The sequence below is a fragment of the Meles meles genome, chromosome Y, assembly GCF_922984935.1.
Source record: "Meles meles chromosome Y, mMelMel3.1 paternal haplotype, whole genome shotgun sequence".
Taxonomy (NCBI): domain Eukaryota; kingdom Metazoa; phylum Chordata; class Mammalia; order Carnivora; family Mustelidae; genus Meles; species Meles meles.
Window position 1 is genome coordinate 4966905 of NC_060088.1, and position 21503 is coordinate 4988407.

At 49.3% G+C, this 21503-nt stretch overlaps 1 protein-coding gene and 1 long non-coding RNA gene across 10 annotated transcripts in view; one reads left to right on the forward strand and one right to left on the reverse strand.

The window, feature by feature from the left end:
* The window catches only part of LOC123935818 (patatin-like phospholipase domain-containing protein 4), a 28370-nt gene extending 25845 nt beyond the window's left edge, over window positions 1–2525 (reverse strand). The window contains exons 1-3 of one of the 8 annotated variants that reach the window (XM_045996620.1): window positions 1963–2136; window positions 1526–1634; window positions 1000–1151 (exon numbers count right to left, since the gene is read on the reverse strand). Coding sequence is in view for 6 of the 8 variants with exons in the window: in XM_045996614.1 (XP_045852570.1) it covers window positions 1000–1184; window positions 2208–2232 (210 nt within the window). In the remaining 2 variants the exon portion in view is untranslated. The other 7 variants (XM_045996615.1, XM_045996616.1, XM_045996619.1 and 4 more) reach the window with 7 other exon arrangements.
* Window positions 2526–2687: 162 nt separating this feature from the next.
* LOC123935821 lies at window positions 2688–21204 on the forward strand. Of its 2 annotated transcripts, none has more exons than XR_006817026.1 (4): window positions 2688–3169; window positions 3698–3825; window positions 11092–11160; window positions 19448–21204. It is a non-coding gene; the product is annotated as an uncharacterized LOC123935821 (long non-coding RNA). The 2 variants fall into 2 exon arrangements; XR_006817025.1 differs by having other exon boundaries at window positions 2692–3522.
* Window positions 21205–21503: the final 299 nt, after the last annotated feature.

The window sequence follows — 21503 nt, forward strand, 5'->3', positions numbered from 1 at the left end:
AAATTCAGCTCATATGCTTCTGCTAGTTTTTGGGGGGGGGGGGTGTTCACATCTTACATCTACATTCACTGCCTTCAGATTCTCATTCTGTGCGATCTGTACGGCACCGCATCCGTTCTCTGGTTTCCAAGAACGCAACCGTGCAGAGACAGGAAGAAAACACAAGTGGATTCTCATATGACTGGCTTCAAATCCAGTTTTTCCTACATAAGCAGCTCATCCTAGGTGATGAGAACAAGAGTCTGGATGTTTGAAGTTTTGTAGCTTTGACATTTAAAATGTGACTTAAATTTATTCTCGGGCTCGAACGAGTTCGTTATTGAGTTGTTGTTCAAAGCCACTGGAGTGTGTAAGTAATGAGTGAATAGGATATTCGGCACCTATAGAAGACAGTTCTCCCAGTCTGCGAAATGCAGGATTGCTGTCTAGAAGCAGAAAGCATTTTTACAAGATAGATGGCATTCAGGGTAATGCCTAATGAGGTTATTTTTCATAACTTTTGGATAGACTGCTTGGAATTCACAGTTTTTTAACCGTGAGAATGAAAAATAAAATATCCACATCATTCTGATTAATAGAAATTCTTGGTCCACATTTTTGTTTAGACACCTGTTTGTAAACAGGAGGGAACAAAGTGTTATCGGCCCTGTGTTCCGGGTCTTGAAAACAGGGCTGGTGTTTTCATGATCAGATAAAGAAGAAATATCCTTTGCTTGAAAGAAACAGAGCTGGGACCTTAAGACTAAATAGCACCCAAGGTGGGGGGCGGGGGAGGGGAAGGCATTTTATTTCCTTGTCTCACTGTGATCCGAAATAATCTTTCCCAAATCCCGAAGACAGGTGCATAATGATGAAATTTTGATAGAAAACTCTTAACCTTTTGTGTTAGCCAGGCAAAGGATTATTTCTCTACGGTTCACTTGGTGGGGGTAGCCTTCATGTCGGTGGCTGGGTGTTCGTTTGCTGGCGAGGGATGCAGTCCGGTGACAAGTTCATTACCTCTATTTTTTCTGGTGCGGTCAGCAGGACGGTAGCCACCAAGGATCCTGCAGAAGCCCCTGCAAAGGCCTTGACATCCTTCAGGAGCTTCTGGCCGTGTCTACAAAGTGCAGATGCTGCCCCCAAGTGGTAAATGCCCAGGAACCCGCATGCTGCAAAGGACAAGTTGATGTGCTTCATTCTGGCTGCAAAACAAACCCCCGGAAAAATAATAAATAAATCAATCCCCCCAAAACAAGCAAACAAAAAAGGCCGTGGGTCGGTACAGTTTATGGCACGTGCCGTGTTGTCTCATGCCTCATCCTTCCAAGATTTTGTTTTAATACAAATTTTCTGTGCGAAACAGAGTATCGTCCATGAAAATCTCATTCAGTATCAACATTTTTAAGAAAACTTTTTTTTTAAACTCTCTCATCTTGGCCCAATACAGCTGTATTAATTTTAAAAAAGGGAAGTGTCCTATGTCTTCATCACACAAGACTGCAAATCTGCTATTCGATGTACTCGGCAAGAAACAGATCCCTACGTTACATGTGGCAAGGCCTGCGGTCTTTTTTTTGTTGTTGATCTTTTTTGAACTTCTTGGGGGATGGCTACTCTTGTGGAAGGTCGATTCGCTACATAGTAGCGAGTTCCTAACAAAGCACACGCAAGCTCTTGGCAAGTGCATCACTGCACCTCAAAAGCCCCTGCCGCCCTGGCCCCACACTCGCGTTGCAGGCACTCGTGTGGATACTGAAGACCCCAAACCCCAACCCTAATGAACACACAACAATGATGCCCACGAAGCAGCGTATGGACGTGCTCGCCCAGGGTCTCGAGACAGACAGGGGAACAGGTGCACGCCACCGCGCAGCCGCAGAGCGGCTCACCTGGAGGCCCCCCGGGGTCTCGTCTCCGCCCCCCCACCCCTCCCCCACGCCGAGGCGTTCAGCCCGGGCCTCGAGTTCAGGGGCCTAAGACCTTTGTTGGGCTCGGGAGCGGGATCGGCCCGGGCAGCCGAGCCCCGGTTTGGGTTTCGTTTGGACTGGGGGCGCTCAGCGTCCAGGCGGCAGGCACGCGCAGGCCCAGCATCACCGTGAGGGCCTGGGGACCTGGGCGGGCGGGGGTTACCGCCGCAGCAGCCCGGGGACTGCGGAACGGCTGCGGCCCGCTCACCTCGGGGAGAGACCTCTGAGGACCAGAGCCCGCCCAGCGCCCTGCCCTACCAATGCAGCGCTGAGGCACCTCCATGTTGAACGGCCCCCTAACGCGGAAGGCGGGGCCGCGCCGTCACTCAACAAAGCTCCGCCAATCAGAGCTGCCCCACGCTCGCGGAGGGACTGCCCAGGAAGGTCTCGCGGAAAAGGGTCGGGGCGGGCCTAGCGGCGCGGGGCTGCGACGTCATCAAGCCGACGCCCACCGTATTTAAGCCACCGGGCTCAAGATGGCGGCGCACATTCGACGCTTGACCCCGGCGTCCCGCGGCGCGGGTAAGGGGCACCCGTGTCGTCTCGAGTCCTGCTGTGTTGGATACGCAGCGATGCGCTTTCGTGCGCCCGCGCGTCTTAGCGGCACCTGCGCGCGGGCCCGTCACGTGCGAGTTTGCCCGCCCCGAACGACCCTCGTTGGCGGCGCCCCGGAAGCGCTTATTCCCCCCCCCCCGCGCGCCTTGCTCCGGAAGTGGTTCTCCTCTTGTTTTCCTCACTCTGGGGGCGGTCCAGCTGGCCGCGAGGGCGGCGTCCACGTGCCGGGTTGCGGGCAGACCGCCTCCTGGCGTTTTCAGCTCCTGTGGCTGGTTTTTACCTAAGCGTTCCGGGAAAGCTCGCACGTGGACTTAGGCCGGCGTCCGCCCTGGGCTCGTGAGGCTGGGTGACCCCGGGCAGCTTGCCTGACCTCTCTGAGCTTCTCGGGGTCCGTGTCTGCCCCGTGGGTTGCGGGCAACGGTGTTGGTGCTCAGCACGCGAGCTCGAGGCGCACAGCAGGCCTGCAGCCCGCCGACCTGCCCCGTCAGCCGCCTGCCCCGGGCGGTCCTAACACGCGCGCCCGGAGGAGCCGCAGACTCCCGCTTGGAGGTGCCCGGGGCCCCTGGCTGCAGGACAGGCTTCGTCTGCGGCTGCGGAGCAGAAACAGCCGCGCGCCCCGGCCCTGCCTTCAAAGACCCAGACGAGGGCAGGCCCCCGCACAGCCTGTACGAGGGTTTGGGTCCCCCCGTTTCGGGTGCGGGGACCGGGGCTCGGGCCCACCGCACCGACGGCCCTGCACGTGAGGACTCAGGGAGACCTTGTGTCCTGCGCTGAGACCCTTGATGCTGGCGACCTCGTAATGCCTCAGCACGGCCCAACTCCTGGGCGAGTTCTTGACCGCCCTGAGAATGGAGGGGAGGCAGGGGCAAGTGTCCTTGGGGGAAATGCAGAAGGACAAGCCCTTGGTTCTGGCACTCCGGGGCAGACGGTGGTCCTCGCCTGAGACCACCCTCCAGGAAACGTCCCAGAAAGGACAATCTGAGGTCTCTGAGCCGAGCTCCTGATGCAGAACCTGCATGTGAGCAGAGCCCACCCCCGTGGCTGGCCATGCTTCTAAAGGCTGGGAAGGCCCCTGTCTAGCGGGTGGGGTGCTTGGGCTCACGGTGATGCGGTGACATTGGATGTTTAGACAGAGACAGAGCCCGCCTGGCCAGACGCTGGCCGGGGCATAGCCCAGCAGCTGTGTCTTGCAGGTGGACGCTGCCACCAGGCAGATTCCCGAGATGAAACCATTGTCACGGGGCAGCCTGCTTGAACACAGGACGACGAGAGCCTCCGCGGAAAGGGAAGGGCACATCTCCCACTATGAGCACAACCGCCGGTGAGTCACTTTCCGCTACATCTGAGTGTCACGGGAAAAGCGTTCCAAAAGTTCATTCTTTTTTTTTTTTTTAAAGATTTTTTATTTATTTGACAGAGAGATCACAAGTAGGCAGAGAGGCAGGCAGAGAGAGAGATCACAAGTAGGCAGAGAGGCAGGCAGAGAAAGGGGAAGGAAGCAGGCTCCCTGCTGAGCAGAGAGCCCGATGCGGGGCTTGATCCCAGGACCCTGGGACCATGACCTGAGCCAAAGGCAGCGGCTTAACCACTGAGCCACCGAGGCGCCCCCCAAAAGTTCATTCTTACCGTGTTAAACTTTCTCTTAAAAATTAGTCTCCTTTCTCCCGCCTCTTCCCCTGATCATATTCACAGCTAATTAACACACTTAGCTTCCTAAGCTAAGGAAGGATTTCCAATGCATTCACATTTCGTTTTTGCAATTTAAAGACCAGACATAACATTTAGGGTGCCATCAATAAATATGATTTGGGTATTGGATTTAACTAAATTACTCTTCTGAATATACAGTAATTTAATTGCCCTTTAAGACCTCTTTTTTTTTTTTTTTTTTTAATTTGCTGGTTTTTGCTTCTCGGTTTTCCTTAGTAGTTTAGTTTTGAACTGGTTTATTTATTTAGCCATTTATCACACGTTTCTTAAGCATTCATTGTATCACCAACGGGCTGTTGGTCCAGGGCTTGCAAAGTTGGGGGAGTTCAGTTCTTCCCCATCAGGGATGCAGACTCTAGGGGGCAGGGTTGATTGATCCTTACAGGGACCTGATCCTGTGCGGGTCCTGGGCACGCAGGTGCTCTGGATGGGAGCCCTGAGCTACGGAGTAGGAATCTCTTAACTTGGAGAGACACCTGGAGAGAAAACAGACTGAACCTGACTGTCCTGTCCCTGTGCCCGGCGTCCTCCCACAAGATTTTATCGTGTGTTCCACAAAGAGGGGGAAGGGTACAGAAGAAGGGGTTGTTGCCACACTTCGGGCCCCCAGGACAGGACCGTGGACCGTCTCTCAGCGTTTCTGAGTCTACTCTCTTCTTCCGGTCGGCTGTGCTCCTAGTGTTATTTTGTTGCCACCATGTTACCACCTTAACACATACTGATACCTCTGTGGGGGGCATTCATTGCCCCTGCAACACCCTCGCCCTCCCTCCTTTTCGGGGAGTCCTCACCCTGTCACCCCCTGGTGCTGATCCTGATTGCAGGGGGATGCGGCCACACGGGTGGACCGCACGGGAGTGCCCTTTTCGGGGGCCAGGGGCATCGTGTGGTAACAGTCCGTGTTGGCCTGTACTTTGTGCCTACTTGAAGCACTCCCTTGTTTTAAAAGCACGGTGGAATTGAGAGAGAGGCGAGTTTGCAGTCATGGAGGAGAACTTCCCCGCTAAACACAGGGAGACAGGCCTTGTCCCTTCCTACGGGTCGCTGTCTCTGAAGAAGGACACACAGTCACCAGTGAATGCCACCACCCAGAGGTGGCCAGCCCCCAAGTAAAAGCAGCCTAGGGGGAGTCAGGGCTGGGAAACAGAAGCAGGGGAAAGGTGTGAGGGCATTTCTTAAGCCTGGGGCTGCAGCTATGATTGTCCCAGACTTACTCCCCAACGGCTCCCCCCCATTTTCTGTTTGCTTTCTGAAGGTGAAAACCGCGTTTCTGAACCTTGCAAGGCAGTTCTCACTAAGAGATGGACTTCTCCCGCTGCATCTGACCATTTTCTCTCGCTAGCAATTTGCTAGAAGAACCGGTTACTCAAAGGAGCACTAGGAGAGAAACACACACACACACACACTCGAGCAATGGGGAGGGGCAGAGGGAGGGGAGAAGCCAACTTCCCATGGAGCAGGAGCCTGTCCTGGGGCCAGATCCTGGGATGTCAGGATCTTGACCTGAGCAGAAGGCAGACGCTTAACCAGCTGAGCCACCCAAGCACCCCTAAGTGAATCCTTTTTAAATGGGAAAATATTTTTTCAAGAGATGCATGAATTACGTGTTTTATATGTATTTTTCTGTTCCATACGTGTGTATGCATACGTAACAAAGGACTTCCATAACACCTGAAGGCATTTCCAAGTAGACGTTCTAAAGTGTGGTTTATTTCTGGTTGGGTGCCGCGAGGAGTGTACAGTCATCTATAGGTCTTTCCATGGCAGAGAAGTTGAATACCAAGTCATTTCTATGAAACAGACATCTTTAAAATTTGACATTGATTTATAAGCTCGTTTATTTCTAACATTAAGCTTCTTTCTGATTTAACACATTCCCAATGTGCTACATGTTTGCACTGGACAGCAGAGATGGTGAAGACGTTCCGAGTGTTTCCACTGGCTTATAGGAATGAATTACGGCACTTGTGGGTGATGTTGTACATAAGCATAAGATAGGGCATCTTTTAAAACCGGCGTTTTGAATATATTTTATGGGAAAGAGGTGTAGATCTTTGATACACACGTGGTGGGTTGGGGTACCAAATGCATTACAGCGTCCTAAATATCAGAAAGCACAATAGAAGGAAATCCATGTCCTCTGCTCTTAACGCTGTGTTGCTCAGCAGCTGTACTCTGTGACCTGGCCGCACTCGTGGTCCACGGCTCGTACAGGTAGATGGAAATTGTCCTTCTTGCTATCCTTACGTGATGTTCTTGCAGCGGAAGAGATGATTAGGGAGATAATGTAAATGGCAGGTAAGTTAAATTGTTGAGTGGTAAACAGAATGTCAGTTTTGATGCTTTCGGCTTTATTAAATTTACCAAAATACTCTCTTCTAATTTGGAGGACTGGTTTTAAACATCGCTGCTGCTTTTATCCAAAGAAACACCCTAATTGCTAAAACATCCAATTACCTAATCACCTCATTTCATGGAGACAAAAATAAAGATTTTGGTCTGTTTCCTATTTGCAAAACGCCTTCCTTTCCTGAGCACCTGCTTCTATTTACTGGGATCTCATGATTAATAATGACTTCACTATTGACCTTCCTCAACCTGCCAGTCCTTCTTTCGCGTTTTCCTGTGTAACTTTTGCAACGAGCACGAAAGGAAAAAATACACGCAGTAGGTGAAAATTTGGAATTAAAACAATTTTCCCACATCCACACAGGTGCACAGATTATCCGCCCAGGTCCCCCTCATCCCCAGGCACGCCCTGTGCAGAGACTCAGCTCTCCTACACGGTTCCGGCAGTGAATTAATATAGTATTGAGCTCTCATTCTGTGCTGACGTGGGCTGTGGCGTCACCGTAGGCTTCGGAACCTTGAACCCGTTCTTTCTCTGGTCAGAAGTTGTAATCACCGTTCCTTCATATTTAGATACGTATGATTTTACTGAAAAATGGTACAAGTCCTTAGTCCTTATGACCTGTAAGTTTGTTTATTTACTTAAAGCATTTAGAGAACTTGTTCATAGCTGGGAAAGAAAAAAATACAAGCAACCCAGAAATGAATGAAAGCTCGCCTTTCTGCACTTATCCATCTCAGCAGTAACTCATTTTGATGATGACTTTTCCTGGAAGCTGTGGCGTAGAGTAGGTTATTGTAAAAAGAGGCTAATTTCCTGTAGGAGCAATGTCGTAAAAGGCCATCATGTCACTGACCAAGGCCTTATCTCTAAAGAAACTGTTTATCCAATCATTTATCTTTATGCCTTTGCTCACTCTGTAAATTGTGTTTGGTGTCTAATACATGACAAGGGCTGGACTAGGCATTAGGGAAAAAAAAAAATCCTGCAGATAAACTTCATGCCTTCAGCTCACTCTGTTTTCTTACTGGAATGTCCTTGTACATTTTTCTGTTCCGTTCTGTCCTACTTCCTCTTCAAGACCGAGAGCAGGCTCTGCTCTCTCCTTATATCCTTTTGGGTGGTGTTCAGCCACCTTCTGTCAGTATTTGCCTTACCTTCCTCTCTGTCAGTGCATGAGGCATTGTTGTCGCATCTGTGACTTTCTATTTCGGCAGACTTGTGTTGCCTCCACACTCTGTGCTCAGTTCATCTGGAGCAGGGACTGTCGTCTTGGTTTTTGCCAGGTTCTGGTAGAGAACTGAAGACTCGTAAATGTTTGTAACTGTGGGGGCATCTTTAGTTGGCATGTTTCAGAAATCTAACTGGATGAAGCAGGAAGCGAATTGCTAGTTGAAATAATCTCAAAGCTTAGACGTCGGGCGAACTGCAGGTATGGCTGGATCAAGCACGTGGGTTTCATTTAGTTTCGTTCTGCAGGTAGGGCATCTCCAAGAGGTCGTTGGCTCCCCATCCTCTTCGCCTATCACTGTCCACCTCCCAGACTTAGGAACCAAGACTCCTGCTGGTTGTTTTTATCACAGGACTATCTGAATGAGTCATTTATTGGGGCGCCTGGGTGGCTCAGTCAATGAAGTGTCTGCCTTTGGCTCAAGTCATGATCCTGGAGTCCTGGGATCGAGTCCCACGTCAGGCTTCCTGCTCCGCAGGGATTCTGCTTCTCCCTCTGTGTGCACGCGCATGTGTGTGCGCGCGCGCGCTCTCTCTCTCTCTCTGTCAAGTAAATAAAAATAAAAAGTGTGGTCACCATTTAGTAAGTGTCCACTACTATATCTCTTATTTTCTTTTAAAACTGGAAAGAAGTATATAATTGACGCAAACTCTTGAAAACAATCTTTTTTCCCCTAAGATTCATTTATTAGAGCGCATGCACACACATGAGCAGTGGGGGGAAAGGAAGGGGGAGAGGGAGAAGCAGGCTTCCTGCTGAGCAGGGGCCCTAACATGGGGCTTGATCCCAGGACCCTGGGAGCATGACCTGGGCTGAAGGCAGACGCTTCACCGGCGGAGCCACCCCGGCGCCCCTCAAGAGCATTCGTTACAGTACCTTCACTGAATTTCTAAGGTAAAAATGACATCTCCAGCCGCACAGGTGTGGTCCGTATTTGGAACACTACAGAATGAGCAGCGACGATGGCTCCGAAGTCTGCGTGTCGAAAGGATCCAGCCTGACATGTAACGACTGCCGTAATTTCAAGATCTGTGATGGCTTGAACTTTCAGGACACAGGCTGCAGAAAAGGAACTAATGAAATGTGATGGTACTCCGTGGAAGTGTTTGTTGAATTGTTGCTTGGGGTTGTCAGGACTGAAACGTCGATGTAAGAGTAGACGCGTGAACACCGGAAAGGTAAGTTAGGTCAATGGCCATCCTTTGTGTCCCCGTCCTCCTCGGCTTTCCTCACCTGTACTCTGCACGGTTCTTACTGATTTCAAACGTAGACCAACTAGATTCCGTCCTGAATGGAATTATGTCACATGGTTAGAGATACTTGTTTCGACTGTTTTTAATGTTTGATTGTATTTAAAATGCTCATTGTGTTGCCAGATAAGGCACAAGTTAATATTAAGTCCACATTATGAATTCACTTTTTTTTTTTTTTTTTAAGTGAAGAAGGTTAAATTTAAAAAAGAAGCACAAGGCAGGGCTTCTGGATAGCTCGGTCAGTTACACAGTCCGACTCTTCCTGTCAGCTCAGGTCGTGATCTCAGGGTCCTGGGATCAAGAGCTGCGTCGGTCTCGGTGTTCAGTACGGAGGCTGCTTCAGGTGTCTCTCTGGCCCTCTCCCTTTGCCCGTCCCCCAGCTCCTGTGCACACATGTGCGCACTCTCTCTCCAATAAGTCTTTAAAAAAATTTAAAAATAGGCATAAGGTGATTTCTGTATTAGCTAGTATAGTTATTCATTAGCTTTTGTAGTTAAAGCTAATGCGAAAATAACGTCTAGGTCATGACAATAAGCCATAAAGCTGTGTGTGGATACAGGAATGCACTCAATGGGAATAATTATTTCACAAAACAAGTGTCCGTTGTTTTTATTCCTGTTAGAGTTTAGCTTTTTAAGAAATAAAATCTTATTCTTGTTTCTAAGGAAGCACACATTCCTTGTAGAAGATCTAGAGAATACCGATACAGATTTAGAGAAATATTGACGATGCTTGTAATATTTCCATGTGTGGTTATGTATCACACACCCGTCTAGGTAAGTGTAGTGTGTAATTTACTCTCTGGAGATTGCTATCTCAAGTTTTAATACAAAGCATTATACAAAGGCCATAAATATGAGATAACCAGATAACTGACAATAACTTGATTATGTAGTGAATGGGCTGATACTATAAAATATATGTAACACTCCTTTTTGCTTGTGGGCTTCCCGACATCTTATGTCTGGTGAGTGATGACTGGTGAGTATCGTTTTAGCACAGGGTAATGCCCGCTAGTGAATGAGACCAGAACAAAGATTAGATTCGATATTAACGTTTGGTTACCTACTAGGCTTTGTTTCCACCTCGGTGACCTCTCCCTGCCAATTTTAATAACCAAGCTGTTTAATGTTTAGGTCTTCATGAATTTATAAATTCTGATACACCACGGGCCTTAGCGCTAGAAGTTTAAATGCCGAAGACAAGGATGTGTACGGTGTTAATGGAGCAGGGTTTTAAAAACCGTCTGTTAGAGCTCGTCCTTTCCAGGATGTGTTTTGGTGAACATGGCTGCGTAAGAGGTTATGAATCGTCTCCACAGCCTGGGACTGTCGTTCCGTGAATGTATTGATTCAGCCACACTGGGTGCTGTGTGTTGGCATTTTCACAGGCCCTGGGGATGTAGTAATGGGTGAGACACGTAGGCTGCCGTGTCATGAGGGAGAGCGGTGACAGCCATTATAAGACAGGAGTTCAGGTCGTGAAGGGAAGGCGGCACAGGGTGGTAGGGCTCCCGTCCCACCCAGTCCCCAGAGTCCAGTGGCTTGTAAAAGCCTCGGGAGTTCTACACTGAAGACTGCAGGTGGGAATTCCAGTGTGTGGGTGGGGTGCTGAGCGAGAAAACAGTGTCCCAAAGAGATGAATGCAGCAGACACGAGCTCCCATTGTCTTCCCTTACCCAGACATTAAAGAGACTCGTGAAACGATGGCACACTTCTCATCACGTTTTTTGTTGGGGAAAATACATTTTTCATAAAAATATATGAGATCTGTAGATGTATATGTAAAAACAAAGTGCAGAATCATGATGGCTGTATTAAGGGCCGAGAATGCCTGCTGCTTTGGGAGACCGTTAGAGTCACGTTGACCTTGGAAAAACCCCAGGATTTGGCAGAGGGAATGGCGTGCAGTAGGTACTGTGCGAATGCTTCCTGATAATTGACTGACAAAATGATGGTTGTGCAACTGCGAAATCCTTGTTGAGGTCTAACCCCAGATAGGTCCAAGCCTCGGACAGCTCCTAATTCGTTATCTCACTTCCAGGAGTGCCTGAGTCATCCGAACGAGAGTCCAGGCGGCCCAGGCATGCGGAACCGGCCTCCGCTACTTGGGGTGAGTACTCCTTGCATTCTAAAACTGGGTTACGTTGGTTTACATCAGATTCGTTTGACTTAAAATTACCCAGTTGGCACATGCATGGATACGTTTACCTACGTACACAGACTCTCAGATGAAAAATTTAATTGATGTGGCTTAAGGTTAAGTCAGCCTGTCTTTTTCCTGCTTTGTGCTGACTGGTTCCGAGCCAGGCTCTGCCCCTTGTAACTGTGTGACCTTGGGAAGGTTACTTGACCTCTCTGTTCCCCAGTTCCTGATCTTGGCATTATGGGTGATGATTACACCCCATTGCAGAATGTGTATGAAGCTCTGAGAGGTCGTACATGTAAGGAGCGTAGAATACGATTTGTGCATAGAATCGTGTAACTATTGCACTCTTGTTATCCTCAACTCGAAAATATTCCCATTAAGAACGTGTAACTTGCCAGTAGTTCTCAGTATGTACCCGGTAAAGTTTGAATGAATGAATGAAATTTTGAATGCTCTGGGGGGCACCTGGTGGTCTCAGTTGGAAGAACATGTGACTATTGATCTTGGGGTCGTGAGGTGAGACGCACCTTGGGTGCACAGATTGCTTCAGTAAATACACTTTAAAATTTTTTTTAAATTGTTTGTGAAGCCAAATCAGTCGATACATGCAAAGAGCAGAGAATACTGTGTTGTGGTAATAGTCTGTTGTTACTGTTTTTAACCGTGATAATAATAGAAACATTGAGATGACTAGATCAAACTAATACTTCAGTTTACCGTCTGTCATGAAGGTTTTGGTTATGTTTGATGTTTTAAATATGTTGAAAGGCATGAACTACGAAAATGAGGAATGAAATTAAGTGGAGAAAATGGAAATGGAGTCATTAGAATACCTTTTCTGCCTTCAGATGAAAGATATATCCTCAAGGAACCCAGTTCCTTGGAACTGAATACATTTTAAAATCAAATTCATTTTTCTTGCAATTTATGGATCTGGAATTATTAAAATGTTCGTATCTTGGGGCTAATGTGGCATAACAAATTTAATTTGCAAAACAAAGATGACATGACTAGAACATGATCCATAATCACTTTTTTTCCCTTCAGCTTCTCACTGTAGGCACTCTGTTAGGAAGATGGACAAGTCAAGCGTATTTTATAACATCATAGAACTTTCCCAATAAATACGCTCTTAGAAAATCATCAAGGAGTAGAATTTTGGAACAAAACGATTCCTCGGAATTTATCTTTTATAATGTTTCTCAGTTGTGTAGGGCACGGCCCTGCGGCCCTCGGCAGGGGTGTTTGGAATGTATGGGGGTGCTCTAGGCTCAGTGTCCCTGGGTATGTGTCACAAGGCGGGGGAGTCGGGGGAGGACTGGGTGAGAGCACAGGCTGATCGGAAGCTTGCCACAGAGCGGCAGTCCTGGGGCAGCCACGGCCACACGCTCATAGTGACCACCGAGCACGAGCCTCGGCTGGAGCTTCCCCGAGAAGAGCGGGCCCTCATGCCCACGCGGCAGCACGTCTGGAGGGGCTGCGTTTGGAGACAGCCAGCCCGGCGCCTTCCTTGCACGGGTGGTCTCTGAGCTCCTTCTGCAAGGCGGACTGGACTGGAGCAGCACAGCTCCACGGCCGCTGGTCACTGACGTGTCTGAACCCAGCTTCGCGCCTGCCCCTGGTCCGATCGGCCCGTGTCCGACAACGATGACCGCGTTCAGTGTTGGTACGCTTCTGGGCTGTCTCGTTTCATAGTGTCGCCTTTGAAGGTCATTCACGTGCCACGTTGGTGTTTTGGCAGAGTCTGTGGGAAGAGGGTAGAGACGGTAAGGAATAGCGTCTCTCGGAAGGGCCATTGACTCTGCCCGTAGTGGGGATGGTGATTAGTGCTGGTGGTGGTAGTAATTACAGCAGTGAAAGGTGCGGAGGGAGTCAGGAGGAATAGGGTAGCAGGACTGATAACGTTCGTATTGACTGGCCACAGGACTGGGGACTGCTGTGTAAACGCTCGTGTACTGCGTACAGCGACACGGCAAGGAACGCGTCAGTATGATTCGCATGTCGGAGGTAACGTACAGAGCAGGGCAGTAGCTTGTCCCAGCTCGTCAAGCTCGTAAGTGATGCAATTCAGACCTGTCAGACCGAACCCTCCCACCGACTCCCATCGTCTGTCCTTAGAATCGGGCCGCGGGGTCGGTTATCCTGTTTGCTGGCTGTGTAATCTGGTCACAACTGATCTTTCATGCCTGGATTTCCCCAAGCACAGGAAGTCTGTAATAATCATCACCATCTGGCTTTGTCGCGGGGTAATGTGGGGGAGAAGAAAAAGGTGGTGTTGAGAGCATGTTTTGTAAATTGGCAACCCTTCTTCCGTAAATGCTGGCTCTTACCTTGCTGGTATTAACCATCCTGCGTTCTGGAAATGAGAGTAGCACGTGGTTCCAAAACGTTGACAGCAGCAAGTACCGTAGATTCATTCTCACGAATTATCCCAGACCTTAGGAGCGGGAGGTCATCCGGTTCACAGGCTCTCAGCCCTGCTGCATATTTCTGTCCTTGGGGGGAAGTTTTATAAAATGACGGTTGCCCAAGATTCCATTCACTTTCGGAAACTGGATTTAATTCGCCTGCTGTAGGGCGTAGAGATCTAAGTATATGTGCGTGCATCCGTATTTGTACTGGTGAGCACGTGTGTGTGTGTACGGTGTGTGTGTTCTCCCAAGGAGATGCTGATAAGTAGCCAGGGGGCAAACATGGCTGGCTTGAGCAACAAGCTTCCCTCTGACGTGTGGGGCAACCGCATGTTTACAAGGGACAGCCCCCCTTGGTGCCTGTTGCCCACTGTCCCACCTGGTAGCCACCCCTTTCGCTCTCCAGTGTCTTTGAGATGGTAAATTATATATATTACATAAATCGTGCCCCCTACTGATGAGGACCTGAGGCATGAGGAGGCTGTTTTCCTTCTCAAAGAAATTGAATATGGGATTGCTTTAGAGTTCCATTTCTTCAGATTCTCAAGCTAGAGCATTTCTTGATTTTTCTATGATGATAAGATCTGTTCAAAGTAGAAATAGGCTCTGTTCCATGTAAACCAACAAAATTTTGCAGTATTGAGATCTCCCATCCCACCAGATTGATTTATGTAGGAAGCAACTGATCATCATTTATAATTTTTTTTTAAAGATTTTATTTGTTTATTTGACAGAGAGAGAGGTCACAAGTAGGCAGAGAGGCAGGCAGAGAGAGGAGGAAGCAGGCTCCCCGCAGAGCAGAGAGCCCAATGCGGGGCTCGATCCCAGGACCCCAAGACCATGACCCGAGCCGAAGGCAGCAGCTCAATCCACTGAGCCACCCAGGCGCCCCCATCACTTATAATTTTTAAAGCACTTTCTTGTGAATACTGCCCTTTGTTATTTCAAACATTGAACTGAGAAAACAAATCAACGGTTTTATCAACTGTCGCAGTACTAGTTTTCTGAACACCCCACACGGCCCTGCTGGATATGACATGCTTAATGACAATGTTTATGAAACCTGGAACCCAAAGAAAATTGGACTCTGACCGAAAGATCTGACCTGTCGTTTCTCTGTCGGGCTATGTTGCAGTCATCCTAGCTGTGTCTTTCTCAGCCAATGTCAGACTTGGTTTTGACATCAAGGTCAGGACTACCCAGAGTAGCCATGCCTCAGAATAGCTACAATACTTTCCAGCCAGTAGCCTGGCTTTCCAAGGGCACACGGGACGTCTGCATTCAGTACACATACCAGTCCGGGCCTGTGGGCATCTCGCGATGGTAACAGTAACAGTATCGTCTCCTCATCGCGCACATTGTTGCAGGATGGCCCAGTCCGACGGGCAGGCCTCGGGAAATAACACATCTCGGTTGACTGACGTCCATCAGAGTGAAACCAAATGGTGGAAGTTCCTGTCACCCGGCATTAATGACTTGATCTGCTTCTGGAATCTGGGGTCTGTAGGATGCCCTGAAGATTCTGTACAGTGCAGCCTGCGAGATGGCAGTGTTCACAGTTTTGTCGGCGAATGATCACGGAGGAAAGTCAGAGGTTGATTTAATTTTTTTAATTCCAGTGTAGGTAACAGAGTGTCATGTTAGTTTCAGGTGTATAATACAGTGATTCAGCAATTCTCTGCATGACTCAGTGCTCATCAGGATAACCGTCCTCTTTACCCCATTGCCTGTTTCCCCATCCCCCATCTCCCCTCTTCTCTACACTTGAGTCTGTCCCTTGGTGAGCCTTTTTTCCCCCGTGTTCCCTTCTTTCTTAAATTCCACCTATGACTGAAATCATATGGTGTTTGTCTCTCTCTGACTGACTTAGTGTGTTTAGAATAATATCTCCAGCTCCCTTCACACTGTCGCAAATGGCGAGATTTCGTTCTCCTAACTACCTAATTTAAGAAAGAAAGGTCAGCTGGGGCACCTGGGTGGCTCAGTGGGTTAAAGCCTCTGCCTTCAGCTCAGGTCATGATCTCAGGGTCCTGGGATCGAGCCCCACATCGGGCTCTCTGCTCTGCAGGGAGCCTGCTTCCTCCTCTCTCTCTCTGCCCGCCTCTGACTACTTGTGATCTCTCTCTCTCCTGTCAAAAAAATAAATAAATAAAATCTTAAAAAAAAAAGCCAGCAAATTTCCCCAGCTATTTTCTGAGGAAAGGGAACGATTAAAAGAGTTGTTTAATCCAAGTGTCTTTGTGATTCTTCCAAGACATGCTGGGTGTCCGTCCTCTACATGCTTAGGGCACCGTGCACACATCCTTTCCCAGGATCCGAGCTGCAGTGTACTGTAATTACTATTTTGCAAGCCCTTCTCTGGTCTAGAGCAGAAACCATGTCCTACTTACCTTTGCATTCCCAGCGCTTAGTAAAGAAATCCCATACAGGATATGTAAAAAACCTTGAGTGAATTAATAACTTACCAGGAAATGCAGAGGAGCTTGAGTATCCAATCAAGAAGTGGGTCCTTGGGCGCCTGGGTGGCTCAGTTGGTTAAGCCACTGCCCTGGGCTTAGGTCGTGATCCCAGAGTCCTGGGATCGAGTCCTGCATTGGGCTCCCAGCTCTGCGGGGAGTCTGCTTCTCCCTTCAACCTCCCGTCTCATGTTCTCTCTCTCTCTCTCTCTCAAATAAATAAAATCTTTTTTTTTTTAAAAAGTGTGTTCTTGGAGAGAACACGTAGTCAGGGAGCTACGATACTTAGACTGACATGAAAATACACAGTGAAACATCATGGAGACCAGGCATTTCCTACCAAGGGAGCACTTAAGCTCATTCAGGATTCCGGGAGAATCGAGCACCTTACTCTTGGAGCTTGAGGGATTGAGGGAGGTTGGAAGAGCTTATCAAAATCCAATTTTGCTCAAATTGATCAATATGTTTTAATGACCCTCCCGTGAATGCTGAAACAGTTGTGCTCATCAAAGTGCATCTGGACTTAATCGGATCAGCAGGGAGTCTCTCTCAGGGTGGAAATGGCCAGAGCTTCATGGATGCACTTTCTGGAACGATGGGATCCTGAGCTCAACCAAGGATGACCCAGTGCCAAGAGGTTAAGTCGTCGTAGATCTGCATGAACATGACAGCGTGCATACCCACGGACAGTGAATGGCTAATGCCACTGTCACCTGCTAAGAAGGGCTCCGTTACCACAGCCCTTTCCAAAGAGGCAGTTCCGTGGTCAGCTGCAGAGCGTAAGAACTCTGCACCTTCGCGGGCCTGTGAGACGTTCCTCCTGCCCTTGGTCCACGGAGGTATCCATTCCTGAACCACTGCGTGACCTACGTGATGAAGAAGAAGAGGGAGAGGTGGACTTGGTCCCTGAGTGGGAAGGTGCTGTCTGTAGTACCAGACCCCTCCTGATCTCCCCGCCTGTGTTCAGAGAAGTGTAAACCCCGTGGCCGAGTTCAGTTGTGCCCATCCATGAAGCGGCAGGTGGCCCCCAGATGGCGGCTTTGCTTACTGATCGCAAGCCAGGGCCGTGTCTCTGTTGGCGTAAAGCACAGGCTGATGAAGGTATGCAGTCGTCCTGGGACTGGGGAAGTTCTAGAACCTCCCAGCCTCTGTGATCACCATCTGTGATGCTTGCAGATCGTTTTGGGGATGTTTCTCGGAGGATAAATCGTTCCCTTTCATCTTGATATCATCTGTATGTCACTGGGGTCTTTTGCTTTGTGTTTTTACCTGTGGGCAAGATGAATGGGAGACTGCCTTTTGGATCTCAAGCCGGCATATGATGCCCGAATCAGCTGGCCACCCGGGAACCCCACCGGCGCCAAGCTCTCGGGCCCCCGGGCCGTCAGCAATGTGTGTAACCACTCGGGGTTGGGACTGCGCTGCTCTCCGGAAGCAGATTTTAGAGAAAGGTTTCTCCGACATTAGACACGTGACTGAGCCACCTGGTGTTTCTTCCAAGATCTTTCCTTTGCCTTTCGACTTACAGAAGGGGAGTTGGCATCTACGGCTTTCCACCATCCCCTTTAACGGAAATCTTGCAGAAAATCCACTTCTCAGTTTCCCAGTGACAGGTAACTCTTTCGTGTGACTGGAATAATTTTTCTGGTTTTTGAAAAACAGTCACCACTTTAAAATGTAATGTACACCACGGGGCGCCTGGGTGGCTCAGTGGGTTAAGCCTCTGCCTTTGGCTCAGGTCATGATCCTGGGGTTCTGGGATCGAGCCCCGCATCGGGCTCTCTGCTCGGCAGGGAGCCAGCTTCCCTCTCTCTCTGCCTACTTGTGATCTCTCTCTTCTTCTGTCAAATAAATAAAAATCTTTAAAATAAAATAAAATGTACACCAGTACTATATTTTTTTTCTAATTTTTTATTTAAGTAAGCTCTTTGCCCGATGTGAGGCTTGAACTCACGACCCCAAGATCAAGAGTGCCATGCCCCACCAACTGAGCCAGCAGGGGCCCCTTATAGCAGTGTGATTTTTTTTTTTAAATTTACTTGACAGAGATCACAAGCAGACACAGAGGCAGGCAGAGAGAGAGGAGGAAGCAGGCTCCCTGCTGAGCAGAAAGCCTGATGTGGGGCTCTATCCCAGGACCCTGAGATCATGACCTGAGCTGAAGGCAGAGGCTTTAACCCACTGAGCCACCCAGGCGCCCCAGCAGTGTAATTTTTTTTTTTAAAGATTTCATTTATTTATTTGACAGACAAAGATCGCAAGTAGCCAGAGAAGCAGGCAGAGAGAAAGGAGGAAGCAGGCTCCCCACCGAGCAGAGAGCCTGATGTGGGGCTCGATCCCAGGACCCTGGGATCAGACCAGAGCTGAAGGCAGAGGCTTCAACCCACTGAGCCACCCAGGTGCCCCAGCAGTGTGATTTTTTAACAGGAATACATCACCTATGAGCTACATTAGTGAAATAGTTGTCTAATTGTCTAATGTATTTTAGTCTAATGAACACTGTTCCCCTGTTTCTTTTTTGTTCTATTTCTGTATTTCATAGTATTTAATCCACAAAAAGTGATGTGTTTTCATAGTAGATGGCTCTGGTATTGTCTACTCGAGTTTAGCAAACAAACATTTAATTTTTTCTTTTTTTTCCACATGTTTTTATTAATATAGAATGTATTATTTGTTTCAGGGGTACAGATCTGTGAATTGTCAGGCTTACACACTCCACAGCACACACCCTCCCCAATGTCCATCACCCAGCCACCCTCTCCCTACCTCCCTCCCCTGGCAACCCTCAGTTTCTTTTTGTTTTTTAAGAGAGAAAGACCAAGCCTGGGCATGAATGGGGGTGGGGAGGGGAGCGGTGTGGAGGGTGTGGCAGGCACCGTGCTAGGTGCGGAGCCAGACAGAGGGCTCCATCCCGCGGTGACCCAGAGATCATGACTCCAGCCAGAATCAAGAGTCAGACACCCCACTGCCTGAGCCACCCAGGTGCCCCCAACGAAACATTCTTGAGGCGATTTGGAAAAAGTCCCATTTTCGTGGTGGAGTCAGAATGCCCAGGAGTAAAGCTTTTCTCAGTAGGACCTGCAGGGTCATTGCCGTGACACAGCCCATTCTGCGTTTCACCACGATGAGGAACGCAGGAGATTGAACCGGTTTTGAGCACTGTCACTTTTAGAGCCGCGCTAGAGGTATTGACGGTGCGCATACCATGCTGCGACCCAGGACTTACAGAATCACTTTTTAAATGGTTCCGTAGGGTCTGTCGTGAAGGAAGACCTGAGGATTGGTTTCTTCAGCCTTTTGATAGGATTCCAGTCAAGGTGCGGCTTCTTTGTCCTAGATAACTGTTTTCTCAAATAATGGTGAACGTTCTCTTGGATTTCATAGACGCAGGTGCTCTGCTAAGGCCAGGATTTCAGAGAGAGCCGGATCACGTTTGGGTTAGCACGTGCTGTCTACTCGGGCGCTCGGTCTGTCCTCGTCCAAACTGTCAAGACAGTATCCCCCATCCCAGCCTCTTCAGATCATGCTTCCCACGCTCCCTGCACGTGGGCGTCTCCTCCGAGCTGGTGTCTGATGTTCTTGATGCCTTTTTCCGGCCAGAAGGTCCCCCTGCTCTGAAGCCCCATCCGACTCAGAGCTGTAGGGAGGACAGGGTTACGTGACTGCAGGCACAGCTGCTTGTGTTCCGTGTCTGCCCAGACGCTCCCGTGGCGCTGCGAGGACTCTCCATCCGTTGAAACTGGTCGAGTACGGACGGCAGCGAGCGCGTGGAAAGATGCACTGCTTCTCTGTCCTCCGGGAAACGCGGATTGGAACCTGACGAGGTGGCCCCACACAGCGGTGAGGAGTGGGGACATCCAAAACACCGACAGCAGCAAACGCGGGGGAGGAGAAGGAGCAGCGGGACCGTCGCACGCACGGAGAGTGGGAGAGCGAGGCGTGGCGGCTGCGTGGGAAGACAGTGTGAGGACTTCCCACGGAACTCAGCATAGTCTGCCCACGTGATCCAGCCCGTGTGCTCCTTGGTGTTTACCCAGAGGAGCTGAGGACTTATGTCTGCACGGAAACCTGCGCACAGACGTGCCTAGTAGCTTCATTCACAGCCGCCAAAGCCCGGAGGCCGCCAAGACGCCCTCCGGGAGGTGCTGGGTACATCAGCCGTGGTCCGTCCAGACAGCGGATCTTACTCAGTGCCAGAAAGAACTGAGCTCTCGGGCCATGCGAAGACAGAGGGAACTTGCGGTCCGAGATGACTAAGGGAGGAAAGTGGACCTCCAGACGCTCCGTGCTGTAGGGTTCCAGCTCTGTGACCTGCCGGGAAAGGCAAAACCACAGAGACAGTAAACAGATCCGTGGCTGCCTGCCATGGGGGGTCACGGAGGTAAATAGGCCATGCCACGTCGGATGTTCAGGGCGGCGAAAAGTCTCCGTATGATACTGTAAATGGTGGGTACATGTCAGTAGATGTTTGTCCAAAACCCCTCGACCTGCAGCACCAACAGTGAATGAGAAGAAAAAGTTGGACTTTGGATGAGTAGGGTGTGTCGCTGTAGGGTCATTAGTTTGTAACATACTCATGTTGCTCGTGGGAGAGGTGGTACCTTTGTGGCGGAACAGCCGGCCGGGGGACGTCCCTGCACCTTCCTCCCCGTTCCAGTGGGACCCGAAGGCTGAAACTGCTCTAAGAAATCAGGTCTTAACAAAACGACAACTCGTCGAGCACCTGTAGGGCTCTGTCGTTTGTGACTCCGACTCTTGATTTCAGCTCAGGTCGTGGTCTCAGGGTCGTGAGATGGAGCCCCCATGTCGTTGGCTCTGTGCTGAGTCGGGATCTACTTCTCTCCATTTCCCTCTCCTTCTGCCCCTCTACCTGCTTGTGCACTGTGTCTCTGACATAAATCTTTTTTTAAAAAATTAAAAACCAGTGATCCAATTTTGGTGTAATCTGATCAATTATTGTAGGAGATCGGAGCCTCAATTAATTCCGTTCGGACGCAGTTTAACCTGCTGGTTGGTGTAGAATTTAAAATACCTGTGTTCTCAATGGAGTATTATGCCTCCATCAGAAAGGATGAATACCCAACTTTTGTAGCGACATGGACGGGACTAGAAGAAATTATGCTGAGCGAAATAAGTCAAGCAGAGAGAGTCAAGTATCATATGGTCTCACTTATTTGTGGAGCATAACAAAGAACATGGAGGACATGGGGAGATGGAGAGGAGAAGGGAGTTGAGGGAAACTGGAAGGGGAGATGAACCATGAGAGACTATGGACTCTGAAAAACAACCAGAGGGTTTTGAAGGCGGGGGGGTGGGAGGTTGAGGAACCAGGTGGTGGGTAATAGGGAGGGCACGTACTGCATGGAGCACTGGGTGTGGTGCAAAAACAATGAACATTGTTATGCTGTAAATAAACAAATTAAAAAAAAAAAATACCCGT